General features: G+C 34.5%; 1 protein-coding gene across 1 annotated transcript; it reads left to right on the top strand.

Annotated features, from left to right (window-relative positions):
- The first annotated feature begins 11,082 nt into the window (after nt 1-11,082).
- Nucleotides 11,083-12,561, top strand: LOC114076331. Its single transcript, XM_027915139.1, has 2 exons — nt 11,083-11,744; nt 12,068-12,561. The coding sequence occupies exons 1-2, from the start codon at nt 11,102-11,104 to the stop codon at nt 12,100-12,102; spliced, it is 678 nt and encodes a 225-aa protein (XP_027770940.1). The 5' UTR covers nt 11,083-11,101; the 3' UTR covers nt 12,103-12,561.
- Nucleotides 12,562-13,106: the final 545 nt, after the last annotated feature.

Here is a 13,106-nt window from a genome sequence, read left to right as displayed (position 1 = left end):
GGGGTGTAAGGAGTACTTGTATCCTATCCCCTTAGCTTGTGTTTAAAGGTTTACATGTTGGTTAGTGATTTGATACTCACCCCTTGTTTCTACAATTTTTTTGTAGGTAAGCCCAGACTTTTGTAGTATATGCTCTTCTTTTTCGAGGCTTGTTGGAGATTTGTGAGTTAGTTGTTTGTCATCTCAGCAGACTTTTTTACTCCTTTTTATGATCTTGTTCTACTCTAGAAACAATGTCATACGAGACTTATATTTTCTTTTGATTCAATTGTAATACTTTAGAGGTTTGAACACGTGACAACCAAATTTTCGGAGTATTTTTGAGTTTATTATAAAATTTTCGCATTTCATTGTAATGGTTGAGTTTTAGGCTGACTTGTCTTGGTGGGATAAGACGAGTGTCATCGCGTCCATTTTTGGATCGTACCAAATAAATTCATAATATAAAAGAACAGACTTATAGTAAATCAATGGAATAGAGGATGATCTGTTTTAATCATCTTTCAAGTTCTTTTTTCACTGCAAACAATTTGTTTTTATGTTGTTTAATATTTGATTTGATTATAGTATTTTTTTATATTGATCACAGAATTTTTTTTTTTTTGTGATTTCTTATTTATGAAATTATATTTGATTAAATTAGAATCGTTTTACTTTGCAAGATTGATCAAGAGAGTAGAGTACTAAAGAGGTTTCAACATGCTTGGCAAGTTATATTTATATTTTAGCTAAAAGTAGAAATAATTTTTTGAATACGAGATTATAGATTGATCTATGAATTTAAAATTTAATCAACTAAAATAAATATCAATTTAATAGAGGCCACATATATTAATTAATTTTCATTGTATATACTAAAAGAAGAAAAAAGTTGTTAGAATGATGTTTGGTGTCTTTGAAGAACATATCTTCATAGCATATAGATTAAGGTGATTTTTTGTTAGCATAAAGTATATATATAAAGTCAAAACATTATATATGATCATACATGCACCTTTTGTTACTCAATAATAATTTATATTAGTTATTTTTAAGTTTGAAAATTATTATATTTTAAAATATATGCGCAATGCGCGGCATATATAGTAGTAGTATAATAATTAAAGAAAAATAATTAAGAAAAACGATTTTGCCTTCGCCAGAGTCTTTTAATGAGGGGCAAAAGGTCCAAAAAATATTTCTAATTTCTAAGAACCTTCATGCTTTTAATATAGTGTATACGTATTTTGATCGGTAAAATGTCACGTCCCGAGTCTATACCCTGGACATGGTCGGCACTCGGAGACCATTGCTGGTCCCAAGCGAACCCTTGACCTGACTTACTTACTCAGCGGAAGACTTAACTCAAGATAAAACTTTAATATATTACTTAACCAAAACGGCAATTCAAGTCTCATAGTTTACAATAGATATGAAAAGACTAAAAAAACTAACTCTATCTGTCTATAAAGCCTCTAAATTAAAGATAGATGTCGGGACAGGACCCCCACTCATCATAACAACTGAAAACTGAAAAAAAATAACTGAAAGGTAAAGATGTCTTCCGGAATGAAGGGAGGCTCACCAACTAACTGTGAGTTGCTCACTGGATCAACGGTGCGTTGGAATGTCGATCCTAGTTACACGTGTCATGCATCATAATACAATGCAGGCCAACTGACATCAATACATTGAATGTACGACTATGCGAGTTGGAATGCTAAAACAACATAGGCTTGAAAGGAGTAAGAAAGAACACTTACCTTGGCTATGCTCATTTCATGGAAAACTAACTCATTATGACTACTCATTTTATTATATAGCAGTTTCAAGACATGTGCAATATAAAGAAAAGATGTTTAAAACATGGTTTTCAATTTTGTATATGCACGAATACCATTAACTCTAAAATGTACGTAAAAATACAAAATAATCTGATGTAAAGTCATAATCATAAAGAAAATATATCATGCTTCCTCTCAAAGTCTACTCGTGCAATGCATGAATGAAGTCTCATAGCCCGCCTTATACTAAGTAGAACCTCTTGAGGAACCATGCAACTACTACTGTGGGAGTTTCTCTTACTGAAAACCATCACTTAATAGTTATAATGATGATACAGCGTTTTACCTCACGCTGCCAAGGACCATCCTAAACATGCCAAAGTATAAGACCTGAACTGCCTAATGGATCCACTAGTAAAATGTGAAAAGGATTCATCTAAAAAGTATGACGCTTTTCTACCTATGATGGCTACAAAATTTTCATGGAGACTTGAGTTTATGTGAAACTCGCATCTCCACATCGGTGCTCGATACTACTCCCAAAAATATACATGCTCTTTTGTTTTTAAAACATGTTGATTCTGTGATTTGAGATTAGTGCTCAAAACTTAGGTTTAAAAGCTCTCTTGAAAATTATAGTTTCCCTGCTTGCTTCATTTTATAAAGCTATAACTTTTTTTGAAAACTAGTCCGAAGACTTTGGAAAACTTAGTTTCCTTGCTTGTTTAAATGTGAAATTTTTTTTAAATCTCTTTGGGGATACTTAGTCCCCCTATACTTTTGAAGAAAAGAACTTTAACTTAACTCTCTACTCTTTACTTTTTACTTAGCTTGAAACTTGAGTCATGAAAACCTCTTCGGGAAATACTTAGAACCCTTATACTTCTTTAAAGGATGCACTTCAACTCTTTAGGGAAATACTTAGTTCCCTTATACTTCTTTGAAGGAAAGACTTCAATTTTGACTCTTTCATAACTCGAAACTTGAGCCTTAAAATGAAGTTAAGACGTTTAAATAAGAATCTTGGAACTTTAATAAACTTTACTTCGTCTTATTTCATAACCTTTAGACTTAACTATTAGCGCCTTAGACATTGATCTTAACTTTCTTTGAATTGGATTATAGATTCAAGGTTCATGATCTAATTTTATGGATGATTTCATGATATTTTAGACGTACCTTAGAGTGTTGAAAACAACTAGGAAATGTGGGTACATCACTTAGGAACTAGTACAAAAAGATAGGGAATGAATGAGGTTAATTGGCGTCCTAGGCGCTCTGAGAGGCGTGGGGCGCCAGGACCCAAACTTCAGAGTCAAAGTTGGGGTGCTCTGGCGGGCGCGCGGCCCCAAGCCCCTACGGACAGACACTGTCCTGTGGGGATATGGGAGGCGCGGCGCCCTAAGGCCCTACATACGCGCGTTTCGACTTTACTTCTCCATTTTTCAACTCTAAACCTTTCAATCTTCCATGGATCTTCCCCAAACACTTAGGATCACTAATATACTCGATACCCAGAAACACGAATCAAATCAACAAGAACATGCTACTACCCATTCAATCAAGAATTCGGTAATTGTTCATCAAAATATCAATGTTCATCATCCAAGCTACTCTAACTTGCTGAATTGAATCAAATTAGTGTGTGAGTGGAAGAACCCAACATAGAAAGATCTCACATACCTTTTTAGGGATTAGCCCCGACGATTTCCGCAAGCTGAATTTCGCCGATCTAGAACGTTCTTGCTTCCTTTTCTCCTTTCTCCTCTTTTCTCCTCTTCTTTTCTTTTCTCTCAATACCCTAACTTGTTTTCTAAAAGCGTGAACTGAATAAAATCAGTTTAGACCCCAATTTTTTACTTAAAAATGAAATAAAATAATTGAATAAGGAAAAGACAACTCTGCCCTTCCCAACGGATTGGACTATCCTTAATCCAACATCTTAACTTCCGAAAGTCATATCTCACTCATATCAAATTGAAATCACGCAAACTCAGCGGTGTTAGAAAGATCTCTCCAAGGGCTTTCCAACCATATCAAGAAAAAATTTGTGATTGATATATATTTTTCAGCAATAGAATGCGCTAAAATTTATCATCAACAGTGAGCAGATTTATAATGTTGGGCCCGTGCTCCCCATCTAGTATTTTAATGAAATAGAATAGAGTTAATACGACGATATCTAAAATAATAGAAAAGTTCTATGAATATGTATAACTAGACTTTTAGCTAGCGTTTAGCTCCAGGTTTTGAAATATTCTTGAGAAATAACAATTGGGCTAAGTTGTTTTTGGTGAAATTACATCAGTGTTTAGTTTTAAGTTTTCATATATACTTGACAAATAATAACTGGGTTAAGTTTTGGTAAAATTACACCATGTGTTTCTAAGAATATTAGATTATTTAAATAATTTATGATTTATACTCATAAGTTTTAAAAACTATTAAAAATACACATTAATTGTATATCATCTATTTATAGTAAATTTATTCAGTTAAAAAATAACCTTATAACATAATTGATAACAATCAAAAACAAAAAAATAACAATGTATGCAAGAGCAATATATCAATTGTAGATAGAAAAATTTGAAAATTTCTTAATGTTCTAATACTAAATAAATAAAAAATAATTAGACGATAGAAAAGAGTCATTATAAGTGTATCATCTATCAACATTAATAAAACAATTTAAATTTTAACTTAGAAATAGGTAGACATCAAATTTCCTTAATACTTATTTACTCTTCCATATATAACAATTCTTTTTTTTTTAATTATTCTTAAAGAAAATCAAAGTGAGGATAATACTATTTAAAAAAATTGCTATATTTCCAATTCAGAATTACCTAATAATGTAAAAAATTGTATAAACTAATAGTACATTAAACTTAAACTCACACAAAAATAATATCAAAGAACAGATTGAATGACCTTCCTAATTAGAAAGTCAAATAAAATCTTATTAAGATTCATATGAATTTAAGATTTTTTCTTAAAAACATATTCCAATATATAACGCTAATAACAAGATATTCTTAAGAATTTTATATATCATTTTTTTAATCATTTTATATTTGAAATTCTACACACTTAGTAATTAAGATTTATGTTTTGTACTACCATTTCAATAAAGAATTATATTTTTACCAAGAATTTTTTTTTCTCCAAAAAGTTTAAATTTGGAGAAATTTAATAAAGAATAAAACAATCTACTAAAAAATTGATTTCATTTCTATAATTTCTCTTTTTTATTCTCATCCATTCCTTTCTTTAATATTTTAAATCAAAAAACAACTTATATACAAAGAAGAAAAGGTATAATAAAGCATTTTTAGAAAAATCCTATATTAATATAGAAAATCATAACAAAATACGTACTTGTAGTATTACTGAAACAAACTAAAACAAAATATAAAAAAATATATTGCAAAATTCTAAAATAATATTAATTTGAAATGATAATAACTTTGGGTGATATCACGTATGAAGTTTCAGGTGCATTTTTCAAAGATAAAGCCTCATTTTTTAACTTCTCCAAACGATAATTCATTTTAGAGACGGTGATTCTTAATCATGCTTTAAATGTTCGTATTTCATTTGCATTTAATTGATCAATCGATTTCCACTTACTTCTTTCGCCATTTTCTTCCTATTGAAATATAGATATGATGATGTGTAGTTTTATGGTTGGTTAGTTCAAATATTAGTTGGAGTCACATGTGTTAGTTAGAATCACATGGTTGTCACACATTTTCCATTTTTCTGTTATGCTTCCCATTTTCTGTTAGTGTTAGTTAGTTGAGTAGTTAGTTTTGATTCTCTATATATATAGATAATACAGCATAGATGAAAAGATGATGAATCAATAAGAAAAGGAAGATAGATTACTTCCAGATTCTCACTACAAAACTATCTCTACGTTTCTTCTTCCTTTCTTCTTCTTCTTCTGTTCCTCTGTGTTTCTGTGTGTGTGTTAGTTCACAAACTCAATATGGTATCAGAGCATCGATCAAAGGATTTCTGAAGGTTTTGAATCTGTAATTTTGGTAATTGTTGAAGCTGCAACAATGGTGGAATCACAGAGTACAGAGGTAGAAGACAATCCCCAGTCGAATCACAACCATCCACTTCATCTTCAAGCATCAGACATACCTGGTGTTGCCTTGATTCCAATGAAGCTCACAGGACCAGAGAACTATGGTGTGTGGAGCAGATCTATGCGATTAGCACTACTAGTCAAAAATAAACTTGGATTTGTTGATGGCACATGTGTTAAAAGCTCGTACAAGGGAGATCTGGCAGTTAGATGGGAAAGATGTGATGCAGTTGTGTTATCTTGGATAAGTGCAGCAGTTGCACCAGAGTTGATGACTAGCATAGTATATGCTTCTAGTTCAAAGAAGATCTGGAACGACTTCAAGGAAAGGTTTGATAAATCCAATTTGACAAGGATTTTTCACCTATGGAAAGAGATTAGTATTTTGTCACAAGGCACTGATTCTGTAACAGCCTATTATTCCAAAATGAGAGATCTATGGGATGAGATGGATGTAATGGTACCCTCTCCATCTTGTGATTGTGTTGAATCTAGTTCACATGCTGAACATGTTAAACAACAAAGGTTATTGCAGTTTTTGGTAGGTTTGAATGAGAGTTATGCTCAAGTGAGGAGTTCTATTTTGTTGAGCCCATCTGTTCCAAGTGTAAATCAAGCCTATGCAATGGCTATACAAGAAGAAAGTCAAAGGAAGCTAGGACAAACAGAAGGAGGTAAAGAACCTCTCACAATGATGGCAGGAAGAAGTGCTCAACCACATAATTTCAATAATCAAGTGAACAATAATCAGATGAACTTGCATACTAAGAAGACTCAGAGTCAGAACTCACTTGGTAGAAGGATGGGATTAGTTTGTGATCACTGTGGTTACAAAGGTCATACCAGAGAAAGTTGTTACAGAATTGTAGGTTTTCCACCAGATTTTAAGAGCAAGAGGAAGGGTTCTGGATCTATGAATGAAGCATATGCAAATAATTTTACTTCCGAGTCATCTGTTTCTGGATCTGGATCAGCATCAAGCTTCTATTTTCCAGGAGGCTATTTCACAAAGGAACAATATGAGCAAGTCACTAAGATGTTATCTCCTACTCCACCTACAGGAAACTGCAGGGCTGAGGCTAATGCTGCAGGTATGAATCCTTTAAATGTTAATGATAGTGGAAATGCAGTGAGATGGATTATTGACTCAGGAGCAACACATCACATTACATGCTGTGAAAATATATTGAGTGAATGTAGAAAGTTATCAGAATCCAGTTGTAATAAAGTGCAAGTGCCAACAGGAAATAAAATTCATGTGAAACATATAGGAGATGCAGTGATTTTGGGGAACTGCAAGATAAGAAATGTGTTGCATGTACCAGATTTTAGGTTCAACTTACTATCAATTTCTAAACTAACCAAGGATCTAAAATGTAGTGTGTCTTTCTATCCTGATTTATGTGTGATGCAGGCTCTCTTTACTGGAGAGGTGATTGGGATTGGTAAGGAGAGTGATGGCTTGTATATTCTCAGACAAGAAGTAATACCTACTATTGGAGCAGCATTCAAAAGCAAGAACTCAGAAGAACATAAACTTTGGCACCTTAGACTAGGACATCCATCTTTGAAAGTATTGCAGCATCTACATATATTGAAGAATAAATTGGTTGAGACTGTACATGAAGATTGTTTGATTTGTCCTTTGGCAAAACAATGTAGACTCAAATTCCCTTCTAGTGTTACTCATAGTAATAAGATGTTTCAGTTGGTACATCTAGATGTTTGGGGACCTCATAAAGATCCAACTTATGATAGAAAACAATATTTTCTGACTATAGTTGATGACTTTAGCAGATTTACATGGGTTTCTTTACTGCAAACAAAGAAAGATGTAGTAGTTGTTTTGAGAAGTTTTATAACAATGGTTTGTAATCAGTTTGATTGTGCAATAAAGGTGTTGAGATCTGACAATGGAACTGAGTTCTTTAACATTCAAGTAAATGAGTTGTTGTCCTCTTTTGGTATTATACATCAAAGTAGTTGTGCATATACTCCACAACAAAATGGCATTGTTGAAAGGAAACATAGGCATATACTTGATACAAGTAGAGCTTTAAAATTGCAGTCTCATGTTCCTAGTAGATTCTGGGGTGAATGTGTACAAACTGCAGTCTACTTAATTAATAGGCTACCTACTAGTGTGTTGAATGGACAATCCCCTTATGAAAGGCTGTTTGGAAAGGCTCCAAAACTAGAACATATAAGAGTATTTGGATGTTTATGTTTTGCTACTACATTACCAAGAGGTGGAAAGTTTGAAGCTAGAGCTAAGAAAGCTGTTTTAATGGGTTTTTCTTCCACACAGAAAGGATATAAGCTATATGATCTTGAGGCAAAAATCATGTTCATTAGCAGGGATGTTGTATTCAGAGAGACAGTGTTTCCTTTTAAGCTCATGCAATCTGCTGATACAGGTCCTTGTCCTTTGCTAGCACCCTTCCTTGATAATGTAGATGATGCTAATAATGATGTAAATGATGTAAACTTGGACTCATGTCATGATCATATTGAAGAGAGTTCCAATAACACTGATGGTCTGCAGGAAAGTTCTCATAGTCCTCATAATGAACCTGCAAGTAAGGTGGGATCCAGAAGGACTACCAGAACAAGCAAGCCACCTGTGTGGATCAAAGATTATGTTGTGCCTCATAAGTCTAGTCCTCATTCTATCACTAATCATGTCTGTTATGACAATGTCTCCTCAGGATATCAATCTTATTTACAAGCTTTTTCAGCAGCTGTAGAACCTCAATCTTTTCATGAAGCATCACAAGATGAGAAGTGGATTGATGCTATGAAACAAGAGATTAAGGCTTTAGAAGATAACAACACCTGGACAGTTGTAGACTTACCTCCAGGTGAGAAAGCAATTGGTTCAAAATGGGTTTACAAGATAAAGTATCAGTCTAATGGTGATGTAGATAGATACAAAGCTCGACTTGTTGCCAAAGGATATACTCAAAGAGAAGGACTTGACTATCATGACACTTTTTCTCCAGTTGCAAAGATGGTTACCATTAGAACTGTTCTTAGCTTGGCAGCTTCTTATGGTTGGGATTTATTTCAAATGGATGTTAACAATGCTTTCTTACAAGGTGATTTAATTGAAGACATATACATGGCACTTCCTCTAGGCTTCCAAGGACAGGGGGAATCTAAGGTCTGCAAGCTAAGGAAGTCACTTTATGGTCTTAAGCAGGCTTCTAGACAATGGAATATTAAATTCACTGAAGCATTGTTGGAAGCAGGATACTCTCAAAGTGTTCATGATCACTCTCTTTTTATTAGAAAGGAAGGAACTGAAATGATTGTGATCTTAGTATATGTTGATGATCTTTTGATAACTGGAAATAGCTCCAGAATGGTTCAAGAAGCCAAAGACACATTACACAAAAATTTTAAAATGAAAGACTTGGGAAGCCTCAGATATTTTTTGGGGATTGAAATCTTGAAGTCCAAAGAAGGGTTGTTATTGAACCAAAGAAAGTATGCTCTACAACTAATCTCAGAGGCTGGATTGAGTGGAGCAAAGACTGTAAGCACTCCTTTAGAATTCAATCAAAAGTTGACTAGTGTAGAGTTTGATCAACACACTGGTGGATCTGATGATGCAGAGCTAGAAGATGTTACAGCATACCAAAGATTGATTGGTAAGTTGCTGTATTTGACAATTACCAGACCTGACATTTGTTTTAGTGTTCAAGTTTTGAGTCAATTCATGCAGCACCCTAAGGTTTCACATTGGGAGGCAGCATTAAGGGTAGTAAGATATATAAAAAGATCCCCAGGACTTGGAGTAATGCTTAAAAGAGGTACTGGGGTTACAAAACTCACAGGATACTGTGACTCAGATTGGGCATCATGTCCAAACACAAGAAGATCCATAACTGGATACATGGTAAAGCTTGGAGATTCTCTTATTTCGTGGAAATCAAAGAAACAGCAGACAGTAAGTAGGAGTTCAGCTGAAGCTGAGTATAGAAGTCTGGCAGCTCTTGTTGCTGAGCTGATCTGGTTAGCAGGCTTACTTAATGAATTACATTTTCCAGGTGCTACTCCAATTTCAGTGTTCACAGACAGCAAATCAGCCATTCAAATAGCTGAAAATCCAGTTTTTCATGAGCGTACGAAACACATCGATATTGATTGTCATTTCATTCGAGAAAAGGTAAAGTCAGGGTTCATTGACATTCAACATTTGTCCACTACCATGCAGCCTGCTGATATTTTGACAAAAGGACTAGGAGCCAGTCAACATCATCTCCTCATGACCAAACTTGGTGTGCTAGATGTCTTTCACCCTTCAGTTTGAGGGGGTGTATTGAAATATAGATATGATGATGTGTAGTTTTATGATTGGTTAGTTCAAATAGTAGTTGGAGTCACATGTGTTAGTTAGAATCACATGGTTGTCACACATTTTCCATTTTTCTGTTATGCTTTCCATTTTTCTGTTAGTGTTAGTTATAGTTAGTTGAAGAGTTAGTTTGTGGTTAGTTTTTGATTCTCTATATATATAGATAATACAGCATAGATGTAAACAAGATGAATAAATAAGAAAAAGGAAGAAAGATTACTTCCAAATTCTCCCTGCAAAACTATCTCTACGTTTCTTCTTTCTTTCTACTTCTTCTTCTTCTGTTCCTCTGTCTTTCTGTGCGTGTGTGAGTTCACAAATCTAATATGGTATCAGAGCTTCGATCAAAGGATTTCTGAAGGTTTTGAATCTGTAATTTTGGTAATTGTTGAAGCTGCAACAATGGTGGAATCACAGAGTACAGAGGTAGAAGACAATCCCCAGTCGAATCACAACCATCCACTTCATCTTCAAGCATCAGACATACCTGGTGTTGCCTTGATTCCAATGAAGCTCACAGGACCAGAGAACTATGGTGTGTGGAGCAGATCTATGCGATTAGCACTACTAGTCAAAAATAAACTTGGATTTGTTGATGGCACATGTGTTAAAAGCTCGTACAAGGGAGATCTGGCAGTTAGATGGGAAAGATGTGATGCAGTTGTGTTATCTTGGATAAGTGCAGCAGTTGCACCAGAGTTGATGACTAGCATAGTATATGCTTCTAGTTCAAAGAAGATCTGGAACGACTTCAAGGAAAGGTTTGATAAATCCAATTTGACAAGGATTTTTCACCTATGGAAAGAGATTAGTATTTTGTCACAAGGCACTGATTCCGTAATAGCCTATTATTCCAAAATGAGAGATCTATGGGATGAGATGGATGTAATGGTACCCTCTCCATCTTGTGATTGTGTTGAATCTAGTTCACATGCTGAACATGTTAAACAACAAAGGTTATTGCAGTTTTTGGTAGGTTTGAATGAGAGTTATGCTCAAGTGAGGAGTTCTATTTTGTTGAGCCCATCTGTTCCAAGTGTAAATCAAGCCTATGCAATGGCTATACAAGAAGAAAGTCAAAGGAAGCTAGGACAAACAGAAGGAGGTAAAGAACCTCTCACAATGATGGCAGGAAGAAGTGCTCAACCACATAATTTCAATGATCAAGTGAACAATAATCAGATGAACTTGCATACTAAGAAGACTCAGAGTCAGAACTCACTTGGTAGAAGGATGGGATTAGTTTGTGATCACTGTGGTTACAAAGGTCATACCAGAGAAAGTTGTTACAGAATTGTAGGTTTTCCACCAGATTTTAAGAGCAAGAGGAAGGGTTCTGGATCTATGAATGAAGCATATGCAAATAATTTTACTTCCGAGTCATCTGTTTCTGGATCTGGATCAGCATCAAGCTTCTATTTTCCAGGAGGCTATTTCACAAAGGAACAATATGAGCAAGTCACTAAAATGTTATCTCCTGCTCCACCTACAGGAAACTGCAGGGCTGAGGCTAATGCTGCAGGTATGAATCCTTTAAATGTTAATGATAGTGGAAATGCAGTGAGATGGATTATTGACTCAGGAGCAACACATCACATTACATGCTGTGAAAATATATTGAGTGAATGTAGAAAGTTATCAGAATCCAGTTGTAATAAAGTGCAAGTGCCAACAGGAAATAAAATTCATGTGAAACATATAGGAGATGCAGTGATTTTGGGGAACTGCAAGATAAGAAATGTGTTGCATGTACCAGATTTTAGGTTCAACTTACTATCAATTTCTAAACTAACCAAGGATCTAAAATGTAGTGTGTCTTTCTATCCTGATTTATGTGTGATGCAGGCTCTCTTTACTGGAGAGGTGATTGGGATTGGTAAGGAGAGTGATGGCTTGTATATTCTCAGACAAGAAGTAATACCTACTATTGGAGCAGCATTCAAAAGCAAGAACTCAGAAGAACATAAACTTTGGCACCTTAGACTAGGACATCCATCTTTGAAAGTATTGCAGCATCTACATATATTGAAGAATAAATTGGTTGAGACTGTACATGAAGATTGTTTGATTTGTCCTTTGGCAAAACAATGTAGACTCAAATTCCCTTCTAGTGTTACTCATAGTAATAAGATGTTTCAGTTGGTACATCTAGATGTTTGGGGACCTCATAAAGATCCAACTTATGATAGAAAACAATATTTTCTGACTATAGTTGATGACTTTAGCAGATTTACATGGGTTTCTTTACTGCAAACAAAGAAAGATGTAGTAGTTGTTTTGAGAAGTTTTATAACAATGGTTTGTAATCAGTTTGATTGTGCAATAAAGGTGTTGAGATCTGACAATGGAACTGAGTTCTTTAACATTCAAGTAAATGAGTTGTTGTCCTCTTTTGGTATTATACATCAAAGTAGTTGTGCATATACTCCACAACAAAATGGCATTGTTGAAAGGAAACATAGGCATATACTTGATACAAGTAGAGCTTTAAAATTGCAGTCTCATGTTCCTAGTAGATTCTGGGGTGAATGTGTACAAACTGCAGTCTACTTAATTAATAGGCTACCTACTAGTGTGTTGAATGGACAATCCCCTTATGAAAGGCTGTTTGGAAAGGCTCCAAAACTAGAACATATAAGAGTATTTGGATGTTTATGTTTTGCTACTACATTACCAAGAGGTGGAAAGTTTGAAGCTAGAGCTAAGAAAGCTGTTTTAATGGGTTTTTCTTCCACACAGAAAGGATATAAGCTATATGATCTTGAGGCAAAAATCATGTTCATTAGCAGGGATGTTGTATTCAGAGAGACAGTGTTTCCTTTTAAGCTCATGCAATCTGCTGATACAGGTCCTTGTCCTTTGCTAGCACCCTTCCTTGATAATG

This window comes from Solanum pennellii, chromosome 3 (assembly GCF_001406875.1).
Source record: "Solanum pennellii chromosome 3, SPENNV200".
Taxonomy (NCBI): Eukaryota; Viridiplantae; Streptophyta; class Magnoliopsida; order Solanales; family Solanaceae; genus Solanum; species Solanum pennellii.
The sequence above is the reverse complement of the archived record's forward strand: the minus strand, read 5'-3'. Positions and strand labels throughout refer to the sequence as shown.